The sequence below is a fragment of the Trichomycterus rosablanca genome, chromosome 15, assembly GCF_030014385.1.
Source record: "Trichomycterus rosablanca isolate fTriRos1 chromosome 15, fTriRos1.hap1, whole genome shotgun sequence".
Classification (NCBI taxonomy): domain Eukaryota; kingdom Metazoa; phylum Chordata; class Actinopteri; order Siluriformes; family Trichomycteridae; genus Trichomycterus; species Trichomycterus rosablanca.
The window spans coordinates 32419564-32434527 of record NC_086002.1 but is presented as its reverse complement, the minus strand read 5'-3'; the positions used below and the strand labels follow the sequence as shown (position 1 = coordinate 32434527).

Genomic DNA, 14964 nt, shown 5'->3' with positions numbered 1-14964 from the left:
CGTTACTGAATGATGTGGGTTTTTAATGCAGTACCGCCTGAGGGATCGAAGGTCACGGGCATTCAATGCTGGTTTTCGGGTTTGCCGCTTACTTGCACAGATTTCTCCAGATTCTCTGAATCTTTTGATGATATTATGGGCTGTAGATGATGAAATCCCTAAATTCCTTGCAATTGCACGTTGAGAAACGTTGTTCTTAAACTGTTGGACTATTTGCTCACGCAGTCGTTCACAAAGTGGTGAACCTTGCCCCATCCTTGCTTGTGAACGACTGAGCCTTTCGGGGACGCTCCCTTTATACCCAATCATGACATTTACCTGTTTCCAATTAACCTGTTCACCTGTGGAATGTTCCAAACAGGTGTTTTTTGAGCATTCCTCAACTTTCCCAGTCTTTTGTTGCCCCTGTCCCAACTTCTTTGGAACATGTTGCAGGTATCAAATTCAAAATGAGTGAATATTTGCAAAAAAACTAAAAAGTTTATCCGTTTGAACATGAAATATCTTGTCTCTGTAGTGGATTCAATTGAATATGGGTTGAAAAATGTTTGCAAATCATCGTATTCTGTTTTTATTTATGTTTTACACAACGTCCCAACTTCATTGGAATTGGGGTTGTAGGAGGGGCGTCCACATACTGTGGTCCATATAGCGCATTACCTTGCATGACCTGTCTGTGCATACCACCTCACTTCTGCTTCCTGTCCTAGGTTATGATCAAGAGCTGGCTTACCGTAAGCCGGACGGATCCTATGGCGCGTGGATTCACCACCCCAGCAGCACGTGGTAAGCCGGACAACGCAGATTCTGGGAGATTCTTACATTCCTGCATATATTTTAGTCGACTCGTTAATCGTTCTGCTGTTTATTTTTCTCTCTGTGTGGAAGGTTGACGGCGTACGTGGCTAAAGTCTTTGCGTTGGCCAGTGACATCATTTCCGTACAAAATGGCGTTCTCTGCAGCGCCCTTAAGTGGCTGATTCTGAATGGGCAAATGTCGGACGGCATGTTTAAAGACAGCGCCCCGGTGATCCAGGGCGAGATGGTCGTAAGTTGAAATCGGCTTGTTTTTAAGTCCTAAACATGCCATTTCGGTAAACATTTTGTCATTCGGTGTGTGTGTTTGTGTGTGTGATTTCAGGGTGACGTGCGGGGTAAGGACGCTGACGCATCTCTGACGGCTTTTGTCCTCATAGCCATGCAGGAAGGGAGCAGCCTCTGTGAGAAGTCAGTTTCTGTAAGTAAAGAAAAAAATGAAGGATACGCGGGTACAGCAAAGTCAATTGGTTAGTGAGTCGACTCTGCCAGGTAAACCAAAACACTAACTAAAACTAAGGAGGGTGAGCGCTAAGCTAGACTGCAATCAAACCCAGCAAACCAGCTACTCAGTCCACGAGAATGTCAAGGATGATTGCGCCACTCTGAGCTACCTGTGGCTTTTTTTAGAACACTGAGCTCAAGGGTGGCACCTGGAAGATGTAGGTCATTATTTCAGGTTATGAGTCGACCTGCACTTTCTTCGACTGGGGGAAGCAGCGATCCATGGACAAATGACATCACTGTGTATTTGAGTTAGAACCCAGACTGCCAAAAATGATGCTCTCCCCCAGAATACAGGCACAGTGGCATCACTGATCCATTTTTCTTTGTATTATTTTATTCAGAGTCTTCCCGGAAGTATGAAAAAGGCTACTGACTATTTGGAAAGGACACTTCCTACTCTGACCAATCCGTACACCGTTGCCATGACTTCTTATGCCATGGCCAATGCGGGCAAGTTCAACAGAGACCTCCTGATGCGGCATTCTTCTGAAGGTCAGTGAATCATTGACATCATCTTTATTTATAAGTCCTGGTTGGACTGGCAGTGGGTCCAGCATCAGTGAAGAGCAGAAATACACCCCAGACGTGGTGCCAACTCATTACGAGGCAGCTCACAAACAGGGACAATTTGCGTCAGTGTGCACAGGTTGCAGAATCATGCCTACCTGCTATGCCATTATGGTCCTCTGACCGCTGATGCTCTGTTGTGCTATGGGTTGAGCTCTAGTGGGGCGTGCACATAGCCACCTGAATTTTTTGACATTTGCTGGGGACAGCATAGGCTTATGTCCCTGGGGGGCAAAATGTCAAATAGATAGGAGTCACCGTGTGGGTGCTGCATGGCAATCCGGGTGCTGGGGACCTGGCCACTAATCAATGTCTGTATTCTGTGTCTTTCCACCTTCCAAACATAAGCTAAGGTGTGTTGCCCTTCAATGGATTGGCACCCTGTCCAGGGTTTCTGTATTTTCAGCAGCTGTCTAGAACTTCTTTTTTCCATCTCCCGAGCAGACGGTACTTTCTGGAGAGTTTCTGGACAGCCTCACTTCTCCCTGGAGGCTACAGCCTATGCCCTCCTGGCGCTGGTGAAGGCGAAAGATTTCGAAGGTGCAGGAAAGGCTGTGAAGTGGCTTAACAGGCAAAGTACTCACTACGGGGGCTCCGGTACCACCCAGGTAAGTAATTCCAAGAGAATATGAATATAAGAATCACATCTGAGACTACCAGAGTTTATTAAAGCTGTAGCTTATCAGGCCAACGGTGCCTGGGTACACCTGCTTGAGGCACACAACATAAAAGCTAAAATTCAGCAAAGCGTTTTTATGTTTTCTCCCTCTGGTGGTTTTGTTTGGATTAGGCAACCATCATGGTCTTCCAAGCTGTGGCTGAGTACTATAAGCAAGTGAGATCATTTCAGAATGTGGAATTGAACATAGAGTTGTTCGTGAGTAAATGGAGCAAACCCAACAAATGGAGCATCACCAGGAGCAACATGCACCTTACTCGCTCGAAGAAGGTAGGTGAACGCCAGTCCTGACTCTTTCCTTCCATATCGATCGGATTTATCCGGCACGATCAGCGGTTAAACCTGTTGATGTTCTGTGCTTGGACCTTCACAGGTTTTGCTCACGGATGACTTTAACCTTACCGCTCAGGGAACCGGCGTGGGATTTATCAAGGTAAGTATCCGGTAACGTTATTGGAGTTGCAGTCAGTAATATTAACCCCCATCCAAGACCATAAGAAGAACCGTGGTAAAGGCGGAGAACCAAATCTGTACCAGTGGGTGCAATCGAGAAATTTTTCTCCCGATTTAGCGTAGCCAATTAGTCTTCCTCTGGCAGGGATCACGATTGCATCCGAGGACTTCTGCACAGGCGCCTGGGGCTGCTAACCAGGGTCCTTGCTCAGGGTTTAAATACCCTGTGCACTTTATGGCCAGTTTATCCTACTCTGCAGACTTGATGGGAAGTTTTGTCTGCTGCATGCACTGCACGGTAACCGAGGTGTCCAGAATCTCAGCGCTGGTGTCCTAGCGGAATGTCCCGCAGCGCCACCTGGGCGCTCTGTAGGTCTGCTCCAGAGAAGGGAAGGAATCAGGGAGTCAACTGTGCTGAGACTAGAGAGTCTCGTCTGAGTACAGCTGACTAGAGAGAGCGCCAGCCAACCAGCTACCCGGTCCACCGCTTTCTGAACCCACCTCTGTCTTTATACCAACCTTATCTCAAAGGTCTGTCAACATTTAGGTGGTGACGCTCTACTATGTCAGACCTCTGGACAACCCAGGAGACTGCAAAGCCTTTGACCTCTCTGTTAGGATGGAGAAACAACCTTCAGGTAAGACTCGAACCTTGGAAAATGAATTCTGCTCCTCTTTTTTTGGCACGCCGTCATCGTTCCTCTTGTAACATTTCTGTTTCCTTCAACAGACAAAGAGAAAGAAAAGTACTTGGTGACCATCGATTTTGTGTAAGTATAATACAAGTATACATACACTCCTATATTGTAATCAAGTCCAAAATTAGTGCCCTATCACGGGTGACGGTAAGATATTAACAAATAGAGCTTCACTTATCTACGCAGGTACAAAAAGGAACGAAGGGACGCCACTATGTCTATTCTGGACATTGGTTTGCTGACAGGATTTGTGGTAGATAAAGAGGACCTCAAACTTGTAAGGACGCACCCAACGAATGTTTTAGCAATTTAAAATCGTACATTATTTACACACACTTGCTGGCCACGGCCATGTGTCCCACCCAGGGCTTTTCCCTTCTCTTAGTCTTTGGACCTTGGGTCCAGTTTTCCTCGGCGGGTTTCTCTTAGTGGTTCCAGACCAACAAACCCCAAGTGTTACATTCTTATCATCTGCTACGAGAAGTCCAAAGTAATTGGTATAGTGTAATATAGTGGGGGAGCTGCTGTATATTGGAGCTGTTTCTCTCCAAAGGGAAACCATGTTAGGATACGAGACAGCATGGACTCCATTAAGTACCAGGTGTTGGTTTCTACATACGTTTAAGTACACAGTTCTTATTTTTTGCTTTAGCTTACCACCGGCAAGGACAAATATGTTCAGAAGCTTGAGATGGACAAGCAGCTTTCAGAAAAAGGCTCCCTCATCCTTTATTTAGATAAGGTAAATGAGGTCACAAGTTCTTTCCACGTTCGTCCCAAATGTTAATGGAAATGTCAGTGAATTTGTGTTCAAACTGATTTGCTCTGCTCTCAGGTCAGTCATAAAATGCAAGAACGGATCGTTTTCAGCATGACCAGAGAAACTAAAGTCAGTTATCTTCAACCGGTCGCGGTCTCTCTCTACGAGTACTACTCTCCAGGTGAGGGACTATACACCAGGCGAGAGATGTTACCTAATGAACAGTATTGGATGTGAAGAGCACCGCAGTGTGAAACAGATTGCCCTCATTCTCCACCATGTGTCATGTACCTGCAGGGGTACACTGGGGGACCCCAGAACACCTGTGTTCCTACTGCATCCCCTTCCTATACCATCCAGTCCTTGGTCGCATGTATTCTATGATTTTATTATGGGATTGCCACTTTCTCAGGACAGTTCTGTTTACCTTGGTGGTGGTGGTGGACCATTGCTCCCTCCAAAGGTGGGAAGGTGAATTCCAGACTCCTAAGTGCCATCTGTCTTTGAATCATGGAACCCAGTTAATGAGCCAAGTTTGGAAAGCCTTCTACTGGCACTTAGGGGTCTGGATTCCAGCTTCACATCCTGGTCCAAACACCTGCCTTTGTTGGCATGTCATGTTCCTACAGGGCTTTGGCGGATGGTCTAATAACACTCTTTAGGTGACCACTGCCTCTTAGAAGCATGTGGGACCCAAGGCACCAAGTTTGGTAATCTACTCAAGGACCTTCCTCTTCAACTGAAGTCTAAGAAATTGGGTCCCAGATACGTGGAACCTTTCAAGGTCCTTAGAAGGGTTAATCTGGTCTCCTGTAGACCGCAACCTTCGTCTATAGTCTATGCAGATGAATCCTACGTTCCATGTATCATGCCTAAAGAACAGAGGGAAGATCCTAGGCTTCAGCCAGACACATCATGGACCTTAGATCTGTTCTGGGCATGGGAACGTTGCGTTACACTTATACTGATGTTAAAAGGCTTTCATATTAATATAACTCACAAAAAGTGAGTTCTTGTCAGCTTACACTTACCGATTCTTCTGTTTTGTCCTTCACAGAACGATGTGTGAAGTATTACCATCCAGAGAAGATAGATGGAGCCCTGAGCAGACTGTGTGCTGACCAGGAGGGCTTGTGCCAGTGCGCTGAAGGTTGGTACACAATAACACTTGTAATATGATGGATTAAAACTTAAGTGTGGGCAGAACATGGTGTCACCGGGGTCCAAGCTGGACTGACTGGGGGACGGTCAAAAAGAGTTTAGTGTGCGAACCTGTGGTAGGATTTGTCTGGTAGGTAGGTAGGTCTGTGGAAGACCTGCTGCATCATTCCGGTGCCAAAAAAAGAATCAACCTCAGCAATCTTAATGACTACAGACCTGTGGCTCTGACATCACACGTCATGAAGACTTTTGAGAGACTGGAGGTCTCAGCTGACAGATTTCCTAAACCCACTGCAGTTTGCATACCTGCCACGCATCGGGGTGGATGATGCCATCATCTATATGACACAAAAGGCCCTCTCTCACTTGGACAAGCAGGGAAGCACTGTGAGAATTATGTTCTTTGACTTCTCTAGTGCCTTCAATACCATCCAGCCCTGCCTACTGAGTGAGAAGCTGCTGGAGATGCACCTGCACCCCGATACCACATCATGGAGGAGAAGTACAGAGGACTGATCGAGAGCTTCACTACATGGTGCAGTGAAAATCACCTGAAGCTCAACATCAGCAAGACTAAAGAGATTGTGGTAGATTACCAGAGGAACAGAAACACCCCTGCCCCTGTTTTCATACAGGGAAAGGAAGTAGAGAAGGTGGACTCCTACAAGTACCTTGGGGTACATATAAACAACAAACTGGACTGGACACATAACACTGATGCCATCTATAGGAAAGGACAGAGTAGACTGTTTTCTGAGAAGGCTGAGGTCTTTCAATGTGTGCAACAGACTGCTGAAAGCTTTTTATCAGTCTGTGGTTGCCAGGGCCCTCTTTTTTGCTGTGGTGTGCTGGGGTGGTGGCATCAAGGCTGGAGATGCCAACAAACTAAATAAGCTGGTCAGGAAAGCCGGTTCTGTTGTGGGTCTACAGCTGGACAGTCTGGAGGTGGTATGTGAGAAAATAACAAAGGACAAAATCAGGGCCATCCTGAATAATCCTTCTCACCCTCTAACTATGGCAGCTGGGTAGTTCTTTCAGTCATAGACTAATTCCACCAAAAAGCAAGACAGAGCGCTTCAGACGTTCTATTGTGCCAACTGCCATCAGACTGCATAACAATAGCAAAATACACAGGCTGTCCTCACACTAATGAGCAACCCCCCCCCCCCCCCCCCCCATTCAATAACTCAAGATCCCCCTTCTACCCTTTTGCCCAGCACTGGACTCTGTTTCATTATTTACACATATGTATATATTAGAATATATAGTGTTCGTATTATATTGTAGTAATTAATATACTGATGTATAATAGTAATTGCATTGCATAGCAAATTTTTTCCTTATTTTCTATTTTATTCTACTTTTATTTACTCTATTTACTGTACAGTACTTACACTGTACTGGAGCTGCTGGAGCTGCTGTAACACTTGAATTTTCCACATGGGGATCAATAAAAGAATCTTATCTTATCTTATTTTCTTTAATTAACTACAAAATGACTCCGTAACATTTTATAACTGGTGTCATTTTTAATGAAGCATTAATTAGAAACATGCAGAGACACATTGTGAACATAAAAAAGAGCTAATTTGGTTGAAAAATGTGTAAAAACAAACAAAGAAATAAAAGATACGATCACGTTATGGAGTCGGAATCAGTGAATCTGAATCTATAACTAAAATAATTATATACAGTGGAACCTCGGTATACGTCTGCTTTGGTATGAGTCCAACTTGGTATACGTCCTGTTTGGACGCAAAAAATTTTGCTTGGTATACGTCCTGTTTGGACGCGAAAAATTTAGCTTGGTATACGACCTTTGTTTGGAATACGACTCGCGTGCTAGAACTTGTACGGGTCAAAATTAGTCACGACACCGCGCGCTACTCTTGTTTACCTCTCACGAGACAAAGCCACGAGTGTCATTATGCCAGTTGCTACCATTCAGTAAACAACCCACGCTGTAACTCTATAGCAGGGGTCATCAAACTACGGCCCGCGGGCCGTATACGGCCCGATGCTTTCATTTGACCGCCCCCTTTAACCACAGTAGCAATACATGTTGTCTGGCCCCTGTTCATCTTTAAACTCACAGTATTATAGCGGAAGAAAATAACAGAGGAAACAAAAATCGGCCACCTGGAGTCTCCGTAGATTATACGGCAGCGATCCAATGTCAAGTCAAGTCAAGTCAACTTTATTTATATAGCGCTTTTTACAATATACAGTGTATCACAAAAGTGAGTACACCCCTCACATTTCTGCAAATATTTCATTATATCTTTTCATGGGACAACACTATAGACATGAAACTTGGATATAACTTAGAGTAGTCAGTGTACAACTTGTATAGCAGTGTAGATTTACTGTCTTCTGAAAATAACTCAACACACAGCCATTAATGTCTAAATGGCTGGCAACATAAGTGAGTACACCCCACAGTGAACATGTCCAAATTGTGCCCAAAGTGTCAATATTTTGTGTGACCACCATTATTATCCAGCACTGCCTTAACCCTCCTGGGCATGGAATTCACCAGAGCTGCACAGGTTGCTACTGGAATCCTCTTCCACTCCTCCATGATGACATCACGGAGCTGGTGGATGTTAGACACCTTGAACTCCTCCACCTTCCACTTGAGGATGCGCCACAGGTGCTCAATTGGGTTTAGTCTATCACCTTTACCTTCAGCTTCCTCAGCAAGGCAGTTGTCATCTTGGAGGTTGTGTTTGGGGTCGTTATCCTGTTGGAAAACTGCCATGAGGCCCAGTTTTCGAAGGGAGGGGATCATGCTCTGTTTCAGAATGTCACAGTACATGTTGGAATTCATGTTTCCCTCAATGAACCGCAGCTCACCAGTGCCAGCAACACTCATGCAGCCCAAGACCATGATGCTACCACCACCATGCTTGACTGTAGGCAAGATACAGTTGTCTTGGTACTTCTCACCAGGGCGCTGCCACACATGCTGGACACCATCTGAGCCAAACAAGTTTATCTTGGTCTCGTCAGACCACAGGGCATTCCAGTAATCCATGTTCTTGGACTGCTTGTCTTCAGCAAACTGTTTGCGGGCTTTCTTGTGCGTCAGCTTCCTTCTGGGATGACGACCATGCAGACCGAGTTGATGCAGTGTGCGGCGTATGGTCTGAGCACTGACAGGCTGACCTCCCACGTCTTCAACCTCTGCAGCAATGCTGGCAGCACTCGTGTCTATTTTTTAAAGCCAACCTCTGGATATGACGCCGAACACGTGGACTCAACTTCTTTGGTCGACCCTGGCGAAGCCTGTTCCGAGTGGAACCTGTCCTGGAAAACCGCTGTATGACCTTGGCCACCATGCTGTAGCTCAGTTTCAGGGTGTTAGCAATCTTCTTATAGCCCAGGCCATCTTTGTGGAGAGCAACAATTCTATTTCTCACATCCTCAGAGAGTTCTTTGCCATGAGGTGCCATGTTGAATATCCAGTGGCCAGTATGAGAGAATTGTACCCAAAACACCAAATTTAACAGCCCTGCTCCCCATTTACACCTGGGACCTTGACACATGACACCAGGGAGGGACAACGACACATTTGGGCACAATTTGGACATGTTCACTGTGGGGTGTACTCACTTATGTTGCCAGCTATTTAGACATTAATGGCTGTGTGTTGAGTTATTTTCAGAAGACAGTAAATCTACACTGCTATACAAGCTGTACACTGACTACTCTAAGTTATATCCAAGTTTCATGTCTATAGTGTTGTCCCATGAAAAGATATAATGAAATATTTGCAGAAATGTGAGGGGTGTACTCACTTTTGTGATACACTGTACATTGTCTCAAAGCAACTTTACAAAATCCAGGACCAACAGATACAAAAACCCCAAAAGACCACGCCTCTGTATGTTTTTATGAAGCCTGTAGTGTTCATGTAGCAGTCCGTGTACATGTCCTAGCAATCATTCGATGATGTATTTGTTCTTCAATGGGTGGCGCTCCAAGCATGGTGGGTTCTGCGAGAGGAGTGATTGTGCGTATCAATAGAGAGATGACTGACCGCAGCCAGTTAAATGTTGCACAGCAGTTAAATGGAATTTCATTATGAAAATCGTTGTGTCCTGTGTTAATTTTATTAAAACTAATGCTCTTAACTACAGGCAGATTCAGGAATTATTGTCCTGTTTGGACGCGAAGAATTTTACTTGGTATACGACCTTTGTTTGGAATACGACTCGCGTGCTAGAACTTGTACGGGTCAAAATGAGTCACGACACCGCACGCTACTCTTGTTTACCTCTCGCGAGACAAAGCCACGCGCGTTAACGGTGTGCCGTATTGCTAAGCAACATTCGCAAACTATTACACTATTTCTTGGACGAAACACCCGCTTAATGATCAGGATTACTGTTTATATTAATCTGGACATTTCCATGTATAGTACATGACTTATAATAGTGTTCAACCAAGTTTGTACTTTTTCTTTTCAGTGGCGTATTAATATGGATTGATGTGAGGTGGTGACAGGTGCGCTTATATCGGTGATTTAACAGCGGCTTTGAACGCAGCTCAGCCAATCAGATTTTAGGACTGGAACTATCCGTTTTATACATTATTTTATACAACCCCATCAACGTATAATATGCCAATAACAATAGGATTTTTTTTCATGGGAACGGATTAATCATTTTCCCTTTATTTCTAATGGGAAGAATTCGTTTGGTACACGTCCTGTTTGGTATAAGTCCAAGGATCTGGAACGGATTAAGGACGTATACCGAGGTACCACTGAACTTAAAAAATAATAAATTACTACAATTACTACTGACACACCCCCATACCATGACAGACCCTGGTACTGACACACCCCCATACCATGACAGACCCTGGTACTGACACACCCCCATACCATGATACACCCTGGTACTGACACACCCCATACCATGACAGACCCTGGTACTGACACACCCTATACCATGACAGACCCTGGTACTGACACCCCCCATACCATGACAGACCCTGGTACTGACACACCCTATACCATGACAGACCCTGGTACTGACACACCCCCATACCATGATACACCCTGGTACTGACACACCCCATACCATGACAGACCCTGGTACTGACACACCCTCATACCATGACAGACCCTGGTACTGACACACCCCCATACCATGATACACCCTGGTACTGACACACCCCATACCATGACAGACCCTGGTACTGACACACCCTATACCATGACAGACCCTGGTACTGACACACCCCCATACCATGATACACCCTGGTACTGACACACCCCATACCATGACAGACCCTGGTACTGACACACCCCCATACCATGACAGACCCTGGTACTGACACACCCCCATACCATGACAGACCCTGGTACTGACACACCCCCATACCATGATACACCCTGGTACTGACACACCCTCATACCATGACAGACCCTGGTACTGACACACCCCATACCATGACAGACCCTAGTACTGACACACCCCCATACCATGATACACCCTGGTACTGACACACCCCCATACCATGACAGACCCTGGTACTGACACACCCCCATACCATGATACACCCTGGTACTGACACACCCCATACCATGACAGACCCTGGTACTGACACACCCTATACCATGACAGACCCTGGTACTGACACACCCCCATACCATGATACACCCTGGTACTGACACACCCCATACCATGACAGACCCTGGTACTGACACACCCTCATACCATGACAGACCCTGGTACTGACACACCCCATACCATGACAGACCCTGGTACTGACACACCCCATACCATGACAGACCCTGGTACTGACACACCCTCATACCATGACAGACCCTGGTACTGACACACCCTCATACCATGACAGACCCTGGTACTGACACACCCTCATACCATGACAGACCCTGGTACTGACACACCCCATACCATGACAGACCCTGGTACTGACACACCCTCATACCATGACACACCCTGGTACTGACACACCCTCATACCATGACAGACCCTGGTAGTGACACACCCTCATACCATGACAGACCCTGGTACTGACACACCCTCATACCATGACAGACCCTGGTACTGACACACCCCATACCATGACAGACCCTGGTACTGACACACCCTCATCCCATTACACACCCTGGTACTGACACACCCTCATACCATGACAGACCCTGGTACTGACACACCCTATACCATGACAGACCCTGGTACTGACACACCCCATACCATGACACACCCTGGTACTGACACCCCCCCCATACCATGACACACCCTGGTACTGACACACCCTCATACCATGACAGACCCTGGTACTGACACACCCTCATACCATGACACACCCTGGTACTGACACACCCTCATACCATGACAGACCCTGGTACTGACACACCCCATACCATGACAGACCCTGGTACTGACACACCCTCATACCATGACACACCCTGGTACTGACACACCCCCATACCATGACAGACCCTGGTACTGACACACCCCCATACCATGACAGACCCTGGTACTGACACACCCCCATACCATGACACACCCTGGTACTGACACACCCTCCTACCATGACACACCCTGGTACTGACACACCCTATACCATGACAGACCCTGGTACTGACACACCCCCATACCATGACACACCCTGGTACTGACACACCCCCATACCATGACACACCCTGGTACTGACACACCCCCATACCATGACACACCCTGGTACTGACACACCCCCATACCATGATACACCCTGGTACTGACACACCCCCATACCATGATACACCCTGGTACTGACACACCCCATACCATGATACACCCTGGTACTGACACACCCCCATACCATGACAGACCCTGGTACTGACACACTCCCATACCATGACACACCCTGGTACTGACACGCCCCCATACCATGACACACCCTGGTACTGACACACCCCATACCATGACAGACCCTGGTACTGACACACCCCCATACCATGACAGACCCTGGTACTGACACGCCCCCATACCATGATACACCCTGGTACTGACACACCCCATACCATGATACACCCTGGTACTGACACACCCCCATACCATGACAGACCCTGGTACTGACACACTCCCATACCATGACACACCCTGGTACTGACACGCCCCCATACCATGACACACCCTGGTACTGACACACCCCATACCATGACAGACCCTGGTACTGACACACCCCCATACCATGACACACCCTGGTACTGACACACCCCCATACCATGACAGACCCTGGCTTTTGGACTTGTCGCTGATAACAGTCTGGATGGTTCCTGGATGCTGATTTATCTGACCACATTACACGTTTCCACTGTGTGATGGTCCATCCTAGATGCCTTAGAGCCCGGAGAAGTCAACACCGCTTCTGGACGTGGTTAACATAAGGCTTCTTTTTTGCACAGTAAAGTGTTAAGTATGATTTGTGCAGTAACTCTGTATTGTAGAGCTTGATAAAGGTTTGATAAACTAATCCCTCACCCATGTGGTTATATCAGCTAGTGTTGAGTGGAGGTTCTTGATGCGGCGTCGTCTGAGGGATGGAACATCACGAGCGTTCAGGTTAAGCCCGATTCCTTGAATGGTTTAATGATATTCTGCACTGTAGAGGGAGAAATATAGAATATACAAATCCCTTCCAATCTTTCTTTGAGGTTCATTGTTTTTAAAAATGACTCGACATCTCCTCTTACAGAAAACTGCAGCTACCAGAAGAAAAATAGAATCAAGGACAACGAGCGAGAGACGAAAGCTTGCGAGGCTGGGATGGATTACGGTAAGCGCTAAGGATGATGTTTTGGGACCGCGTACCTCAGAGGACAGTTACGTGAACACTAATAATCATTTGACGGTTCCAGAGGAAATGCAGCTATTTTAACAATGCAGAAGTGCCGTGTAGATGGGCACAAATTACAGTATCGTGCCCACTTGCAATGCCATTGTGTTTATTTCTTTGAATGTTAAAAATAGCATTAGCAATAGAATTTTAATTAAAAGTCTTTATTGTTTTTGATGCAGTGTATAAAGTGCGAGTGACGAGTATGAACCACATGGCAGACACCAGCTTCTATTACATGAAGATCCTGGAGGTCCTGAGGAAAGGTACGATGGTTTGCTCTTCACATCACAAGTTTCCTTCCTAATAGAGGAGGTCATGGTTGGTGAGACAATGGTAATGGCTCGGTGGGTAAATAAGGTGTGGAAGGCACTCTTGGCCAAGGGTATGCTGATCGTCATTCCTGGGGCGGATGGGATCTTCCAGCGAGGCTAGAAATGTCCCACGACAGAGACTTCCAAGTACTACCCCCCCAATGGCCCCCTGATGGCCCCCTAATTCCAAAGACTTGAGTGTCTGTGGGACCACCTTGATGGTCGTGTTGGCTCTCCCATTACAGAACCATTGGCTTCAAAATGGAGTCACCACTTCCATCCTTCCCCGGCTCCCTCCTGTGCGGGCGTTAGCTCTCGGTGGATAAGTAGTGGCCGCATACTATCGCTTCCTAACGTCTGCTTCCTCCAGGTTCCGATGCTAACGTGTGCGGTCAGGAGCGGCGCTTCATAGGTAACCCCAACTGCATCGAGTCTTTCGGATTCGAGGAAGGAAAGACCTACCTCATCATGGGAAGGAGCGACGACCTGCCGATGGTCGACAGAAAGTAAGTGACGTGTTGTTGTTTCTTCCCGCTCTCCGCCGTGTCTACGTGGCGTCAGTTCGCTTGCCGCTGACGTCAACGTTTATTCTGATGTTCTCAGGTTGCAGTACATCCTGGGCGAGCAGACCTGGATCGAATACTGGCCCACCGGGGAGGAGGGTCAAACCCCGGAGTACAAAGACAGATACGTGGGAATCATTTCGCTGGCTTACACTCTCACCTACTTTGGATGCACCACATAAACTCTGTGGATTTACGTCTTTATTATTGTTGTTGTTTTTTTTATTGTCGTTCACTGATCACCAAGAAGCTTCCTTTTGAAATGTAAGAGCTTTCAGATATAAAATTAATATAAAAGAAAGTAATAAATCAACTAAACCACCGTCTTTACGTCTGCTTCAATTCCTTTTCTTGCTTTTGTTGATTAAATATCAAACGTTTGAACTTTCTTTGTTATCCGTATCAGTAGATTATCCACTTTAGCGATTGGGTGCAGCTACCTGAGGATCTGAATTCAATAATGAGAAGGGGTGTCCCAATACGCTCCACCGGTACGTTTTCAGGCAACCTACAGTACTCTGACAGTATATTCTCTGAGCCATTGAACCTTAAGGGCCTTGCTTGAGGGCCCAACAGTGGCAACCTG

The 14964-nt window shown here is 46.5% G+C and overlaps 1 protein-coding gene across 3 annotated transcripts in view; it reads left to right on the top strand.

Moving 5' to 3' along the window:
• LOC134329449 (complement C3-like) overlaps positions 1 to 14704 on the top strand; it is a 30823-nt gene extending 16119 nt beyond the window's left edge. The window contains exons 24-40 of one of the 3 annotated variants that reach the window (XM_063010721.1): positions 711 to 786; positions 889 to 1048; positions 1142 to 1237; positions 1665 to 1815; positions 2335 to 2498; positions 2681 to 2839; positions 2943 to 3002; positions 3570 to 3660; positions 3753 to 3792; positions 3907 to 3997; positions 4373 to 4462; positions 4556 to 4661; positions 5538 to 5630; positions 13361 to 13441; positions 13684 to 13767; positions 14186 to 14321; positions 14419 to 14704. In XM_063010721.1, coding sequence (XP_062866791.1) covers positions 711 to 786; positions 889 to 1048; positions 1142 to 1237; positions 1665 to 1815; positions 2335 to 2498; positions 2681 to 2839; positions 2943 to 3002; positions 3570 to 3660; positions 3753 to 3792; positions 3907 to 3997; positions 4373 to 4462; positions 4556 to 4661; positions 5538 to 5630; positions 13361 to 13441; positions 13684 to 13767; positions 14186 to 14321; positions 14419 to 14560 — 1820 coding nt within the window. In that variant the 3' untranslated portion in view covers positions 14561 to 14704. Of the gene's footprint in view, positions 1 to 710; positions 787 to 888; positions 1049 to 1141; positions 1238 to 1664; positions 1816 to 2334; positions 2499 to 2680; positions 2840 to 2942; positions 3003 to 3553; positions 3661 to 3752; positions 3796 to 3906; positions 3998 to 4372; positions 4463 to 4555; positions 4662 to 5537; positions 5631 to 13163; positions 13228 to 13360; positions 13442 to 13683; positions 13768 to 14185; positions 14322 to 14418 lie in introns of those variants that run through there. The other 2 variants (XR_010014877.1, XM_063010723.1) reach the window with 2 other exon arrangements.
• Positions 14705 to 14964: the final 260 nt, after the last annotated feature.